Consider the following 16,020-nt stretch of genomic DNA (forward strand, 5'->3'; position numbering starts at 1 on the left):
CCAATAGACTGTGTGTGTGTGTGTGTGTTAAGGGTGTGTATGTGTCTAAGCAAAGCTGTCAAGTGAGTTAACATGATTTCCATTCTCTAAAAGATAACAACTTAACTGTCTGACAGTCATTATTATTCATGTGAGGTGACACACTAGTAAATCTAGATTAGCCTACTTCCCATTAGTCACAAATCTTCCTTTTGACAGCAAGTTTTCTGTATTAAGGGTGATACTTGGAGCCCCAGCAAACTCCAGAGGTATTACCATATTCGCAAGGAGGGTTGACATCCAGTTGTTTAGAGGGATAGCACCCATAATATAAAAAGAGACAGAGGTAAGGGTCAGAGCATGGATAACCTGGATATGTTAAAGGAGGAGGAGGACGGAAGGGTGGAGCCGGAGGTGGAAGGTGGAGGAGAAGGAGGAAAATTGAGTAATCCAGTGTGGAAAAAGAGAGCCCCCATTGGTCTGGCGTGTCTCTTGGAACATTCTCCTGACAAAACATGTGGAAACAGACTGAGTGTGTAAGCGCTGATGGGAACACAAGACGGCAGGTGAGTTCTGCTCTCCGCGCCAATATTAATCACTCCTAATAAGAACACCAGGCGTCTGATGACCAAGCATATTTTTCTTCTTGTAAGGTTCCAGGAGAGCTTCAGAAATTAAAAAGACAAATGGCACATTAAGTGAATCATACCCATGGTGGTAGGTGATCATGTGAGCCACTCAATGTGTCCTTACATGACTGTAGGATGTACCCGCTTGGCCACAATCCACTATACTGTATGTTTTCAAGACCAGCAAGCCCTTATTTTAGAGTGGCACCATTCCAAAATAAGTCAACATTGTTAGATCAACATCTTAATCCGGTTGTATGCTCTCTGAAATACTCATTTGTCTTTGATGTCATAATGTTCGTGTTGCATCATGACAACAGCAAATAAACACTGTTCTCACACAATCCTCAGAGCAGCCTCAGACATGCCATACACAGCAGTTTCAACCGGGGAGGAGTGGAATTCCTCTCAATTCTATCCACCCATTCTAATGGTCCTCCGAATTCAGCTAAACAAAACAAGGTACCCAGTTCTCGAGAAAGTGTAGATCATTATCTTTCTATACAGCAACTGATTTCGCTATGTCATTTGACACAATCAAAACATTGCATTGACTACAGCATTCACACCGAAACATCAACACGGCCCTTTACTGTGCCAGCTATGGTTTGTGGTCAGGGGGGTTTAAGGGGATCTGGGTGAGAGTGGTATCTAGAAGATGGCGTTCAGCTTGTGAATACAGTTTTAAACGTTTGAAAGGTTAGATGGATTGCGTTATTATCAGCTGGCACACATTTTTCTTATCTACATTCCAGTGGAAGAAAGTCCTCCTAATTATCCAGCTAATGTCTCTTCCAATCCAAACAACTGGCCTGCAAAAACTTCATAATAAAAAAGTATTTAGTCCATGTATTCTGTATTTGGTAAATAGATCATATTTTGTCAGGGTCACTGTGGTCAGTATTACGACTGCTCTGGAGCTTGTCACCATGCCACCCTGTTTTCAGATCACATGCACACTGCTAATCAGCAAACAGAAGGATGAGCCCTCTTGTGGAGTTAAAAACCCAAGATAGCATTTCGTTCAGTCTTCTAAACTGCATAACCGCAATGGGTTATAGTTATTAATGTGTATAGCCATGTAACACAAAGTGTACACTTACAGAAAACACTTTCAGTGTCATACTTTTTAATCTCTACTTTAAATGTCACTGTTTTATTTGCTTCAATAACATTAATATAGCCTATTGTATCCACTTTTGACTAGGTGTGACTTATCTGCTGAACACATTTGAACTCACGTGCTTCTGTATCAAGTCCAGATATCTACCCTATGACTGTAAGTGTGCAGTAGCTGGTCAGGAATGTGTCCCAGACAAATGTTAAGGGGTTTTTGGACCAGAACTAAGAGCTACTGTAAGTTGGCACTTCAAATTCACTTTATGCTTTTGAATGCAGAACTAGACTTAAACTGTGAATGGGACATATTCCCAGAGTAAAAAAAATATATCTAAAATTCACCACTTAATGCTTAACATAAAATCAAAGCAGATACAATGGTTAATTATTCCTCTCTTGTCAGGGTGAATTATGCAATTGTTATAAAGCTTGGCATTGTAGGCAGTGTGGTTAAAGGCAAAGCACTATATCTCTGATTATTTGTTACCATGGCAAATACAAAATCACTGAATAGTCATCTGACATTCTTGCATGAAGTCTAGCTTGTCTTATATTTAATGTTTAGCACTATTATCTATAGATACATAAATGGGGTTTGTTGATGTGATAAAAGGGTGGGGAGATTTTGATAATTTCCAAAAGGAACATAATCCCCCATTCCCTCCCTCCCTCCCTTCCTCTCTGTTTCTCTCCCTCTTTCTCTCTCTCTCCTTCTCTCTCCCTTTTCCTTCTCTGTCTCCCTCTCTCTTTTTCTTTCTCTCTCTCCTCTCCCCCCCCCCCCTCTCTCTCTCTCTCTCTCTCTCTCTCTCTCTCTCTCTCTCTCTCTGAGTCCCAGCCCCTGAAGGTGTCATAACTGTGCTCTCTCTCTCTCCCCCTCTCTATCACCGCCTTTCAGATCTTTAAAAGCTGCTGCTTTGCTGTGTCTCTCTCGATCTCCATTTGTCTCCTCTGGTACTGCAGGGGACTCCTGGCTGCCTCTCGACTGAACCGGCTAAGCACCAAGGAAATCTGAAGAGACGTAAAGAAGGGAGAGGAGAAAGAGAGAAATAGAGAGAGTAAGAGAGGGAGAGAAAGAGAGAGGGGGGAGAGAGATACATCCAGAAATAGCATCAGCCACATTTGACTGAGAGTGTGGAGAACCTCAGACCTGGACAGAAAATGCCTCTCCTTTCCAACTTAACGGCCATTGTCTTGTTGCTGATTGCTCACTGTGGATCCTGGACTCTGGCTAACCGCTTGGGCCCATACAAGGTCTGTCCCTCCTGCAAAGACCCTGTGGGGGCAGGTCGGGCCCCTCGGGACCATATTGGTGCAGGCAGCACATCCGTGTTGGCCCAGGGTGAGCCCTGTGGCGTGTATACCCTGAGCTGTGCCATGGGGCTGCGCTGTGTCCCCCCGCCTCGGGAACACAGCCCCCTCCAGGCTCTGCTGCAGGGCAGGGGCTTCTGCGCCAAGCACAGCAGGACCAGTCCCACCGAGAGGCCCCACCCCACAGGTAAGAGGATGCACTCTACCGGCAATCTAGCACGCAATCAGTCCCTGAGTGTCAGCCGATACTACTGCCCTAAACCATGGCGAGCCACAGAGCTAGCACGTACACGCTCTCTCCTTCCGCTGTGAGAATCGAATGTTGGGCTGCTGGAGTAAGTGAACCAGGGAGACGGGGGGGGGGAGACGGGGGGGGGAAGCTATTACTGAAAGTATATGCCATTTAATGTTGGGTGCAATACATGCACCACAGATGGATTTGCAAGACCCAGTGCTCACTGTGCTGCAGTGCCTGTGGTGTCTTGTGACAAATTTGTCATTTGAGGGACCGCTGTAGAGTGTGATGACTTATGAGTGTCAAGCTCATGGAATAGCACTGTAATGACACTGGCAATAACGTTATGACAGGGAATTGTTGTACGATACTCTTAAATGTAATACCCTGCGAGTCTGTCTTTGGTTAAGCAATGGTGTGTGAGAGAATGTGTGTGTCCGTGAATGCATGCGTGAGATGTGTATGGGATTTGTACAATTTCAAAGCGAGGATGTGAATTATATGTGTGAATTTTCTTGACAGAAATCAGAATGAGTGTGAGTTGGGTTTCAGCCATTCTGATTATGTTGCTTTTTATTGCAAGGGTCTCCATCTACTGTTCAAACTAAGCCACTGCGATCCTTTTGGAGGATAGAAACAGGAAATGTAAAAATGGAAATTAAGTCTCTCATAGAATGTCTGTATCTAGTGCGTGCCTGCTTCATGTATTTCTGCATGTCATATCACATTTAATCACTAGATTCATCAGACGGTTTCACAGATGGTTTCAGCTTCATCCAGTTTTTTTGATAATGTGCTGTTTTCTCTTAGGTCCAAATCCCTCAAACAGTGGTGAAATAGAAAAAGTAAGTTTTTCCATGTACGAAACATAGCATGATTGAGCCACTTGATGCATTCAGTTGATCTCATTTCTTCTTGTGCCTAGAAGGTTCTTTTTCTGAGGAGATATATTAGGCTGCTTACATAAGGTCTTCATATTCACACAGACAGTCTGGTGGAAGGAGGTAGCCCTCTACAGTCATGAATGTACTGGAGCTGATCTCCTATCTGGGTGATGCAGCATCACGTCTATACCGCTCCACAGCCATGCATTATGGTGCATGATGTGTACGCTGCTATGCGGCAGAACTAATTGAGCATGATGTGAATCAGGAAAGTTTCAACGCGATGATGGCGGCGGCCTCAGATTTCTCACTTTATGAGGCTGATCGCAATGAAACGACTTGAGCCAGCGAGGGATTTTTCCTCAATTGTTCTTTATATCACATTTGATTTCTGAACAATCCAGGAAATAGTCACAGTCAGACCACTCACTGACCTGAAAAGCACAGTCTTGTGTAACAATATCATTATATAATGACATGATATTATGTGACATCTTAATCATGTTTTCTCCTTTTGGGCTGAGGCTATATCAGTGACCTCAATCCTGTGTACAGAATTCAAATGTCATAGGGTTCTAATACCATCCACACCTCACGGAATAGCTAACCACAGGACCAGTTGGTCGAGTCTGTGCGGTATTTTGTATATGAATGCATCTCTGCTCTGTTCTTTTCAGGCACCATGCCGTAAGCTACTGAATAGTGTTCTGCGGGGTCTGGAGCTGACAATCTTCCAGTCTGACCGGGACATCTATATACCCAACTGTGACACCCGTGGCTTCTATAGGAAAAAGCAGGTACAGTTGGTAAACTGAAGGTTTCTAACATGAAGATATGCCCCTGGGTTTGTGCGTGCTAATGGATGTGCGTGACTCTGTGTCTAAAGAAGCCAGGACCCAGTACCAAATTCAAGGCTGGAAGAATAAAGGCCACTTCTTTCTGAGTCTATGAGCTGTGGGCAGAGTCAGTCAGCTCTGCCATGCTGTGATGACTGATCATTCTCTCTCTCTCTTTATATCTCTCTCTCTCTCTCTCTCTGTTTCTCCACAGTGTCGGTCCTCCAAGGGCATGCAGCGCGGCCACTGTTGGTGTGTGGATGAGTTGGGCACTGCCGTGCCCTCACGTGCCAGCGAAGACGGTGCTCTACCATGCGATGGAGAGTGAGGGATGACTCTGTCCCAGTGCTCTGAGCCCAGAGGAAGAGAAAGAGATGGAGGAGGAGGAGATGGAGGAGGAGTATGGGGAGAGGGGGTGGCTTTAGCTTGCGCTAGACACTGCCTGGACACGAGACAGCAGGGAAAAACCACTTCTAATGGAAATTAGCCCGAATTAGGTTAATGTACTCTATACACGATCTAAATGACACACATACACTACACCTCAGTAGTAACATCAAGCTGAGCGTCAATCAGTCCTTGCAGCAGCATGAGACACCTGCATTCTCAATTCAGTGACTTGCTGAATCTCACTATAGTACTGCTCCATAACTGCCTCAACTTAACAGATCCAACTGCAGTTCTGAGTAATCTATTCCCTGGCTCTTGTCCTGGCTTCGTTGTAGATGTTCTCTTTTAGGATAGCTAACACTGCCTGTGTTTGTTACTATCTCAGTGGGCTGAAATACTGTTAATGCTGATGGTGTGACACAGTGTTCAAGACGTGTCTCCTTCACCGTGCTCTCTCCCTCTCTCCAAAGACACACTGACAGACATTACTAGACTTCATTGATAGAATATTTCTTTTCTATTAACTTATTTTGGAGTATGTATTTCCATGCAGTACTGCTTGAATTTGACATCTATTCTATAATCAAGTCGGAATGCAGTCATAAAACCTCATCTTGGATCTTGCATCTTTCCATTCATTTGTCAAAATGGTGTTCCGACTGCTTATTAGTTGATTGTTTGTACATATGTTGGATTTTTTTGTGGTTGACTGTGTGTGTTCTAAAGTGGCAAACTAAAATGCTTATGGCTGTTGCCCTTTCCAAAAGTTGTCAGGCATATTTTTATACACGTCAATATAATATTTTATATATAAATTGTTGGTTTATTTAATGAACTACAGTACAATGCCATGTATTTTTATATTGTCAGCAGTTTCTTATTTAAAGACAGAGGTTATTTTATTTCATGTTAGGGAGAGCATTGTGCTTTGCAGGCACCCCCTTGGCTAAACTCACTACACCCATTCAAGCTACTCAACTGCTGTACATGTTATGGTTTTATTTTGTATTTTCCTCTTCTTATTTATACTTTGATCATCTATATTCATAATGTCTCCATGACAGTTATATGTTCTTTTTGCACATCCTATTTCAATCCCCATTTCAGTCTTTTTTAAGTTCAAATTTGTTATTAGGCCCACTTAATTGTCTTTCCCAAGAATCTTGCATTTGTGTGATGAAAATATGTGATATCTCATCAATCTTGTTGTGCCAATATGTGTGCTGTGATGGTAGGTCCATGCACATGGGACCTGTAAGATTTACAAAGTCTAAACTAACATATGATAAAAAGGAAATAAATAAATACATATATTAATATAACAAAGAATCAGACCGTCTTTTCATGACTTCTTTTCAAGATGGTAGAATGGTCATGTGAAAGTACTGAAATAAATAGTGCGTTTGATTCCATCTGTTACTAATGAACATCAGTCAGTTTGAAAAACATGATCACTTCCAAGCCTGTCGTGCATCGTCACAGAATGACCAACGAAAGAAACAACACATTTCAGTCACATTGTTATCAAGGTCATCATTCATTCACATTTTTGCTTAGTCACACTGGAATCTGAGGCATCGAACAGCTGTTTAGCAAATAGAAAAACAGGTAATGCTGGTCCCCGTTACATGTCTATATTTAGCCAACCAGACAAAGCAATGTTGTTGGATAGTCATTATAGTAACAAAACCCATTCATTGCAAGCTGAAATTCTCTCACCATCAAAGTTACCACCATTGAGGGAGGAATGGTTAAGCATTAGGCATGGCATTCTGCATCTCCATAGGGCATACAAACTAAGGACCCATTTGCTCCAGCATTTACACAAAGAGGGACACATGCCTGTTTCCAAGGTAACAGCATTGAATATCCAATTTATCCATGCGTTCTGAGAATTTTAAATGCAGGTCTCGCAGAAAAGGGACAAAAGTAGGGTTCTAGAATCACACCACATGTCCTCCTTTATCTAGGGTGGTTACATTTGCTATTCTTAGAGATTCTGTACATGGATCGTGAGCTTGGGGACATGATATACCGCATTGCCTGTAGCTCACCACCCTCTGCATTCAAGATGAACAGTCTGTATGCTGTGGTAAAACAGAGGATATGAAACAGCTATACAGTATATGTCATAAGTAAGCAACACATGTCCTGTATATAATGAATGATATAATGGAGGATAGACACATTTAGGCAGTCGACCTGGTCACAGCTTAAAGTGAGTGAACTGCAAAGACTGGAATGTTCTTAAAGAACATCAGTAGTGTACAAGAGAAAATATTTGAGAACAGACTAACATTGTCAGTGCACAATAGATATAGTTGGACCAGATGCCCAAACATGTCCCCAAACAATACTGTTACATTTGAGAAGGCACACCACATGCACATAGTACTAGTACGAATATTAACTTGGGTAAAATGCATCATATGAAGGAATACTATTCACATAAAAAGTTTCAGACAGAACTGAACGAAGCAGTACATCCTATAAGGTAAGAAAGTCGAATATTTAAAGGTGGAAATGACAACTGGGAATCTGGATTTAGACCAAATTTAAACTTGACACCAGCTAATGATTGTAAAATATTCTTACTGATGAAGAGAAGCTTTATGATGGAGCATTTGCATGATTTTGGAAGCGAGTAAGGATAGACTCTCAGGGAGACAGAACTATGGTACAGTCAGTGTCGGTCACACTGTAGCATCGCAGCGAGTGAGTTTAGTGGATCCCGCACAGTATCCGCCTATGTCAGATCACGTGACTGTATTAGACTATCTGCTTGGCTCCTGCAACCTGCCAATCACTTCAACACATGGTGACACAGGTGGGCAAGAAAGGTGACGAGGATCGTCTTTGGGGTGGACAGTCCACTAAAACTGAGGTTGACTTTCCCGTGGTGCATGGATTGGAATAAGTGACAACTACTATAAATTGGAATTCGGTGTTTGCTTTGCAACAAACACAAAAGGATTCTGAAGAGATTTGGGGCTAAATATTGTGTCGGTGGTGTGACATTTGACTAGCGTTGTTTTGTGTGACACACGGGGAAGTGCCAAAGATCAATACAGGAAAAAGTCTGACAAGTTCCCACGCACGCAAGGTGCTGTTATGGCGTCTAACTCGGCAGCTGTTTCCAGTCCAATGGTCATACTGGCAGCCAAGACTAAAACAAAGAAGAAACATTTTGTGCAGCAGAAGGTTAAGGTTTTTCGAGCCAGCGACCCTGTCTTGAGCGTGTTTATGTGGGGCGTCAATCATTCAGTAAGTGTACATACTAGCTAAGCTAGTCTGCTTGTAACGTTAGCTGGCTAGCTAGCTAGGCTAAGTATCACGACTCCCTTTGTAAAACCCAATTGTATTTACGGAAGCACGTATATTTTCAATGCAATACAATAATGATGCCGTACCATAACGCATAATATTCTTCAGTCATTGCTTGGCTAGCCAAACTAGCACTAAGTGTGCTATCCTGTCCAGATTCCTGTGCTTCTAGTGCCTGCTAGCTATCTAGGCTTGCTACCATACCATTATTGTATACTGGTGTTCAGAATGTTGCAGTAACAGTTTTTTGATTTAAAGAAACGATTAATGTACTATACGTCTAGCCAGGAGTCCACTAGCAAGCTCTTAAATTTGACATCTAAAAAAGAATTCTCTTTTTAATTGCCACCGCAGTGAAGTGTTACATCATCTTTACTGAATCCTTTATTGGTCTAGTGTATTGTGCCATTGCTTATCACCCATGTTAGTTAACTTTACATGCATGTTTGTGGTAGGTTATTGATGCTTGATGCTGTGGAATGCTTTATCTATATAGATAAATGACCTAAACCAGGTCCCTGTACCAGTGATGCTACTCCCTGATGACTTCAAAGCCAACACCAAAATCAAAGTCAACAACCACCTCTTCAACAAGTACGAGACTACGTTAATGCTTGAATTGAGTAACATTATTAGCATTCTATCAATAACACTTAAGGAGCCTGTATTGATTTTATTGGCACCATATTTAGCAGCTTTTACATGTTCGCATCTTTATTGCTTTGTTAAAGGGCCACAACTCCTTTGGTCTGTGTTAACCAGCAGGAGCTTGTAAACGCACTCTGCACAGTGCAAAGCAGAGAGAGAGATGCACTATATGAATGTAGAAACTGTGAGTGTGGTGTGGTTTCCTCTTGTAGAGAGACTCTTCCAGGACATTTCAAGTTCAAGGAATACTGCCCCCAGGTATTCCGGAATCTGAGGGAGCGATTTGGGATTGAGGACCTAGACTACCAGGTATGGGGGTGTGGGTGGTAAGGATAAGGATCAGGATATTGTACTGTAATACATGAAAATAACTACATTGATTTATGGACTCAATGTGCACATATCCAGTTTGACAGCACTCGTGTCTGTGTGTGTTCCTTATCCAGGTGTCGCTGACACGCAGCCCCCCAGTTAGGAGTGGGGATGCCCAGGGGGAGGGGCTCCTGCTCAGCTCCTATGACAGGACACTGGTGGTGAAGCAGATCTCCAGTGAGGACGTAGCCGACATGCACAACATCCTGTCTGAGTACCACCAGGTGGGTCTACCATAGACAGTTATTCCAGAGAGCGTGAGCGACATGCAGGAAATGGCCTGAGCGACGGGCCCTGTGTTATGGCCATAGGCTTAGTGGTACTAAGGTTATCTGATGAAATTCAATATATTTAGTTATCTCTTTTTTTTTTCTTCATATGGTTTGGTCTTCTTTTGAGATGGATGTTTATCTTCAATTTTTCCTTTCATAGCATTTGCCCTGAAAGGTACTTTTATTGGAGAGAATTCTAAATTCTCTTTTGAGAAAGAGCTGAAGACAAGGATTATAAGACACGCCATGTTTGTTTGTGTTCCATCGGTTTTAAACTGCATCCTTATCCATTTCACTGACAAAGAGAGTGAGTTCGACATGCTAGTTCGTTTTTTTGATTTGATTGTTAGTGTGTTGTCATGCATCAGTCACGTGAATACCGGGCCAGCCTTCAAGGCAGAGTGGTAATGAGTCACAGTGGTCATGGAGAGCTCTGTGGGTGCTGGGTGAAGGGGAGCTATGTGGGAGAGTTTCACTGTTAGTCGCTGATTGAGCAGATTGTTATCAGAGCTGTGGGAGCTCTTGGGTCCACAGCACTGCAGATGTGTGTGTGTGCGTGTGTGCCTGTGCGTGTGTGCGTGTGTGTCCTGAGGGCTTCATTTATCCTGCATCTAGAGTGCCACTGCTCATTTTGGCTGCATGCAGAGGATAGATTGAGAATAGCAGAATATAAATAGATGTGCCTGTCTTCAGTGAGGATTCTGCTGTGTTCCAGCCAGGGGACTCTGTGAATGAGGACAGTCACAAGTGTGTCCCTTTTAATAGCAGGCTCGAGTCTGCGGACAAATGCATAACCTTGATATACAGCAGTTACTGTACATCTAGGGGAAACTGTGGAGAAAACATTATACTACCTGGCACGTGGCTTTCTTTTTTTGTGTGTATAAAATCGACCCTAGAATTGTATTCCTTTCTAGTGTGTACTCTTGTACTAAAAAGGAACCATGTAAAGCTGATAGCAGGGTTGTGTGTACAGCACAGTGGCTTGGAGGAACACACTTCCTCCAAGCCAAACCTGTTATACAACCTGGTTTGTGAGCCTGTGTATAGTGTTGATGTGGTGCTGTCTGTCCTGGTCCCTCCAGCACATCGTGAAGTGCCATGGCAGCACGCTGCTGCCTCAGTTCCTGGGCATGTACCGGGTGAGCGTGGAGAGCGAGGAGACCTACCTCATCGTCATGAGGAACATGTTCAGCCACAGACTGGTGGTGCACAGGAAGTACGATCTCAAGGTGAGACTCCTGCTCCACCTGAGGGCCAGACTCTCCCAGGTTGTCACATGACTCCTGTTCTTATAGGCTGTCACAGGGCGGCAGGCAGACACACAAGGATTGAATGGAAATGTCTTGTGTCGATTTCATACTCTGTCGATACGTTTGGATAGAATTAACTCTGTCCTACTCTCTGTGTTCTTGCAGGGTTCCCTGGTGTCTCGGGAAGCAAGTGACAAAGAGAGGGTAAGATGAAGAAGCACGTGAAAAAAGTTCAGTTTATTTCCTGTCATATACAGGATGTACATCTCGGTCTCTCCCATCTCCTTCCTGTAAACATGCACTTCTTTCAGGTAAAAGAGCTTCCCACGTACAAGGACATGGACTTCAGGAACAACATGCAGAAGGTGTATGTGACCGAGGAGCAGAAGGAGAAGATCATGGAGAAGCTCAACAGAGATGTGGAGGTGCCCTCTTCACTTCTGCTCTGCAGCTTCCCACTGACATGGCACAAAGAGCCCACAGGGGGGCAGCAGGAACATTCTAGAAGTTTTTGCTTTGTCAGAGTAGCAGCATGGAGTCAGTTACTAGTAGAGGTCTACCAGAGAGGTTCATAAGCCAGTACCTTGTATGTAGATGCAGTTGACTAGTCATAAGTTCAAATAGAATACTTTGGAACAACATACTGTATTTTCTAAAGTTGAAGGGTTCATATATGGGTGACCTGACTGATCTTCAGAAAACCTTGTTCCCAGCACAGCCATGGTGAAAAACGTTGCTCTGCGTCTCTCTCCTGTAGTTCCTGGTCAAGCTGAAGATCATGGACTACAGCCTGCTGCTGGGCATCCATGACGTGGGGCGTGCCGAGCGGGAGGAGGAGGAGGGCGATGAGACCCCCAACGAGGAGGACCAGGACTCTGAGAACGGCCTGACACCCGCCCCCATGGTGGGCTCCTACGGCACCTCACCCGAGGGCATCGCTGGCTACATGTCCTCCTGCAAGCCCCTGGGCCCGGGGGAGTTCGACCCCTACGTGGACGTCTACGCCGTCAGGAGCGCCGCTGGTAGGGTCTGCCTGCCGTATAGCTGTTAAACACCATGACGTCACCATGACGTTCTGTTCTTTAGGTCAACAAGACAGGACAGTCCAACTAAGTCCACTGCTCTTACTCCAAATTTGTAGCGTGTTTAGACTAGGGCTGCAACTAACGATTATTTTAATCGATTAATCTGTCGATTCTTTTTTCGATTAATCGATGAATCTGATTTTTTTTTAAAGCATTAAGTTCCAACCCTTTATTCAAAAACAAAGCTGACAGTGCAAATTCACAGTGCAAACAATCTTCAGAATGTGCACAAACAGGCACACAATTTTGAAAATGTTATTAATATTAGCGTGGATGTAATGCTATTTTCCAAGATGAGAAATGTATTTGAGTTTTGTTTAAAACTTTATTGAAAATTGAAAGGTTGTGGAAGTAGGCCAGACTTTATTAGAATAATCTGGTGTATATTTAAGATTTTTTGACACAATTTTGAAAAAGTTAAGATTTGCAAGGATTAAGCTATTTTCAAAGATTAGTGATTTTCTATCATTTTATTTGAAACTTCATTGAAAAAGTAAAGGCTGTGGAAGTATACCAGACATTTTTCAGATACTCTGGTGATACTATAAAAGTCTAAATTTTTCAAAATTGTATGGGTTGTTTTCACCAAGTCCCTACGCAATGCTGCAAAGTAGCGTCTTCCGAATGTGAGACGAATGTCGAATATGAAACTAACTTCACCTCGGTCAATTAACACACTGTTTCGATGTATTTAGTGTGAAATGCTCCCACACCTTGGATGACTTGGGTCGTACTGATTTCTCTGCCTCCGCCATGTTTCAGAACAACGTTACTCAACAAAGTCTCTCCGATGGCCTTTCCTCTACCTCCGCTCCGCGCTCAACTAAACGTTTTTTTTTTTATACTCAAACATCTCCGCGACATATTGAGTGGCGTAATAATCGCGTGACACAACGAATCGATAATGAAATTCGTTGCCAACGCTTTTAATAATCGATTTTAATCGATTTAATCGATTCGTTGTTGCAGCCCTAGTTTAGACCATGGTCTCGTCTGAGACAGTGAGACATCGCTATATCAAAGAGCTTGGTCTGGCCAGCTATGCTGGCCTAAAAACCAGGTTTGACCAGTGCAGCATTTGCTACCATCAGGTCTTCAAGTAAATAAGCAGTAGTGCTTATTAACCTACCTGGGTAAATAAAAGGTCACAAAGGGATGTGGTGTAAGGATAGGAGTCCTTTTCCTCTGAAGTGGCCCAGCTGCTTTTCATACCAAGAACGTCTCCAAGAGAGCGCTCTGGGCGGGTGGCTAATGCATGTGTGATTCCTTCCTGCCTGTTCCTCCCAGGTTCCCCCCAGAGAGAGGTGTACTTCATGGGGCTGATCGATGTTCTGACACAGTACGACACCAAGAAGAAAGCCGCTCACGCAGCCAAGACCGTCAAACACGGGGTGAGTTACACTCACGCTGAGGGGGGGAGAGAGGGGGAGTCACACTCACGCTGAGGGGGGGAGAGAGGGGGAGTCACACTCACGCTGAGGGGGGGAGAGAGGGGGAGTCACACTCACGCTGAGGGGGGGAGAGAGGGGGAGTCACACTCACGCTGAGGGGGGGAGAGAGGGGGAGTCACACTCACGCTGAGGGGGGGAGAGAGGGGGAGTCACACTCACGCTGAGGGGGGGAGAGAGGGGGAGTCACACACGCTGAGGGGGAGAGAGAGGGGGAGGGGAAGGGAGGGGAAGGCCCTGCTGAGGCCCAGAGTCAGAAAATCTTTAGAAAGTGTTTTTCATGACTATAACCTCTTTTCCTTTCTTTCTTTTTGGTTCTGTTTCCCAGGCTGGTGCCGAAATCTCCACTGTCCATCCAGAACAGTATGCCAAAAGATTTCGCGATTTCATCTCAAATATTTTTGCCTAGCACTTAAAACACTATGTCCACCATCGGTACAACTTCCAATCAGAGAGCTTCTTTTTTCTTTTTTTTTTTTACACCTTGACTGACATGTTACCTTTACCTGTTGTACATCACCAACATTGACCAAAAATCACAGATGGTTCTTAATATCATATAATGTGTGCAACTGTTTCGATTGTTGTAATATACTACTGATGCATATTTATTTCTAGATTGAAAACTGTGTCAAATGAAGTCCATGTGTAGAAGCACTCTGACTTTGAAACAGAAGGGTACCTGACAATATAGAGCTACCTATGTGTCTTCTGGGAGGTGTTACGCTAATTCATACAGTACACTCCTCGGTGTACAACAAAGAAGGATTGCCAGGTTAACATTTTAAGAGATGAAAATGTCCTTTTCTACTTGGTTGCTGAAAAAACGTAAATATCCATTTCTTCCAAGTAGCATTCTGTCAGTTGGACAGGGGTTTTTGTATGTAAAGTTTGAGTAAAGTTAGTTGGCTCACTTGGACATCCTGCTCTGTGGAGACAGACCCTCCCGTAATCCACTAGGAGCTGAATCAAAACGGGATGTGGGCCATTTCATGGCCGAACACTTTGTATACATGCGCATATTCAGAGGGAAAGTGGTAGTGGATGTTCCAGGCAGCTCCCCTCCCACCGACTCCTAATGAGAACAGCATACCAGCTCCTTGTGGCCAGGGGAGCACCAGCCCAGAGCTTGTTGAACAACTCTTCCAATCAACCTTCTGGAGCTTCTGTGCTGACTGTCAAACTAAGCATACATTTTAAAGATGCACTACAAGAACAGATGGAGTAGAAAGGAAGACCTGTAGAGCTAGACTCACTGGGTTTCCAGTTAGAATATGGCTGTTTTCTGGTAATATTTGCTGAGATTTCACAGTACTAGCGTAGGTATATCATGTTAAATTAATTGAACTTCTAGCACTAGGTGATATTTCAGCTGCTTTATGCTATTAGCCTTCTGTGACGTTACTACTACAATATCTGAATACACTGGACAAATGGAGTAGACACATTATGTGTTTGTTGATTGCACATCATGTATTTTTGCAAAATCAGCTTTTGGACCAAATATATTTTACAAAGATTTTCTGAATAGTGTCACGTTTTAATGTTTTTTCGATGGTGTGTGTGTGTGATTCTGAGAAAGGGCATCAGCCTTTCCAGAAGCTGTAATTCTGCTGACAGTTTCCTTCCTGTAGCTTTAGGAAAAGAACGAAATGGCCACTTAAACAAAGGGAAACAAGCAGGATGGATATGGTGTGTGTGTGTGTGTGTGTGGGGGGGGGGGGGGCGGCGGCAGAGAGAGGCAAACAGATCTTCACAAAATGCTGACCATCCAGAGAGCCAGAGAGAGTTGGTACAGAACATCCCATGTATCTGCAGTTACATGGCCAACACAAATGTCCCTATTGTTGGTATAAGTGTGACCTCCAGGATGTTATGGTGATAAACTCTCCCAGAACAATGGCAAGATGGAGGAGGGCGACCCTGAGCAATAAATCTAAGCCTGGAGCTGGATGTTGTTACTTCCGTCAGTGGCTCCTGAAAGGTTTCCATGTTGAATTTAAATTCCCTTTTGTTGAGTCATCGAGTCTCGAAATGAAGACGACAGACAGATTGAACCAGCCACCACATTGGAATGGTCTCTGTTAGATCATCACCTCCAGGTGTCAGAAATGCCTGCTGAGCTGCAGCTGAACAGGTTTACATTTACATTTAGTCATTTAGCAGACGCTCTTATCCAGAGCAACTTACAGTAAGTACAGGGACATTACCCCCGAGGCAAGTAGGGTGAAGTGCCTT

General features: G+C 43.7%; 2 protein-coding genes and 1 long non-coding RNA gene across 3 annotated transcripts in view; 2 read left to right on the plus strand and 1 right to left on the minus strand.

The window, feature by feature from the left end:
* LOC136946020 (uncharacterized) overlaps nt 1-16,020 on the minus strand; it is a 45,492-nt gene that overhangs the window by 25,867 nt on the left and 3,605 nt on the right. The window lies entirely within an intron of this gene.
* igfbp6b (insulin-like growth factor binding protein 6b) lies at nt 405-6,690 on the plus strand. The gene is made up of 5 exons (XM_067239944.1): nt 405-545; nt 2,623-3,222; nt 4,081-4,115; nt 4,832-4,951; nt 5,205-6,690. The coding sequence occupies exons 2-5, from the start codon at nt 2,886-2,888 to the stop codon at nt 5,316-5,318; spliced, it is 606 nt and encodes a 201-aa protein (XP_067096045.1). The 5' UTR covers nt 405-545; nt 2,623-2,885; the 3' UTR covers nt 5,319-6,690.
* Nucleotides 8,209-15,302, plus strand: pip4k2ca (phosphatidylinositol-5-phosphate 4-kinase, type II, gamma a). Its single transcript, XM_067239626.1, has 10 exons — nt 8,209-8,644; nt 9,201-9,298; nt 9,565-9,661; nt 9,799-9,948; nt 11,082-11,228; nt 11,415-11,453; nt 11,561-11,674; nt 12,007-12,271; nt 13,622-13,725; nt 14,111-15,302. The coding sequence occupies exons 1-10, from the start codon at nt 8,492-8,494 to the stop codon at nt 14,189-14,191; spliced, it is 1,248 nt and encodes a 415-aa protein (XP_067095727.1). The 5' UTR covers nt 8,209-8,491; the 3' UTR covers nt 14,192-15,302.

Source organism: Osmerus mordax, chromosome 7, assembly GCF_038355195.1.
Source record: "Osmerus mordax isolate fOsmMor3 chromosome 7, fOsmMor3.pri, whole genome shotgun sequence".
In the NCBI taxonomy this organism is placed as follows: domain Eukaryota; kingdom Metazoa; phylum Chordata; class Actinopteri; order Osmeriformes; family Osmeridae; genus Osmerus; species Osmerus mordax.

What these genes read in the sequence shown, in the direction of transcription:
- igfbp6b (XM_067239944.1), top strand. Translation starts at nt 2,886, where the DNA reads ATGCCTCTCCTTTCCAACTTAACGGCCATTGTCTTGTTGCTGATTGCT. An exon ending in ACAGTGGTGAAATAGAAAAA is followed by an intron (nt 4,116 to 4,831) that starts GTAAGTTTTTCC and finishes TGTTCTTTTCAG; the next exon opens with GCACCATGCCGTAAGCTACT. An exon ending in GCTTCTATAGGAAAAAGCAG is followed by an intron (nt 4,952 to 5,204) that starts GTACAGTTGGTA and finishes GTTTCTCCACAG; the next exon opens with TGTCGGTCCTCCAAGGGCAT.
- pip4k2ca (XM_067239626.1), top strand. Translation starts at nt 8,492, where the DNA reads ATGGCGTCTAACTCGGCAGCTGTTTCCAGTCCAATGGTCATACTGGCA. An exon ending in AGCTCAACAGAGATGTGGAG is followed by an intron (nt 11,675 to 12,006) that starts GTGCCCTCTTCA and finishes TCTCTCCTGTAG; the next exon opens with TTCCTGGTCAAGCTGAAGAT. An exon ending in CGCCGTCAGGAGCGCCGCTG is followed by an intron (nt 12,272 to 13,621) that starts GTAGGGTCTGCC and finishes TGTTCCTCCCAG; the next exon opens with GTTCCCCCCAGAGAGAGGTG.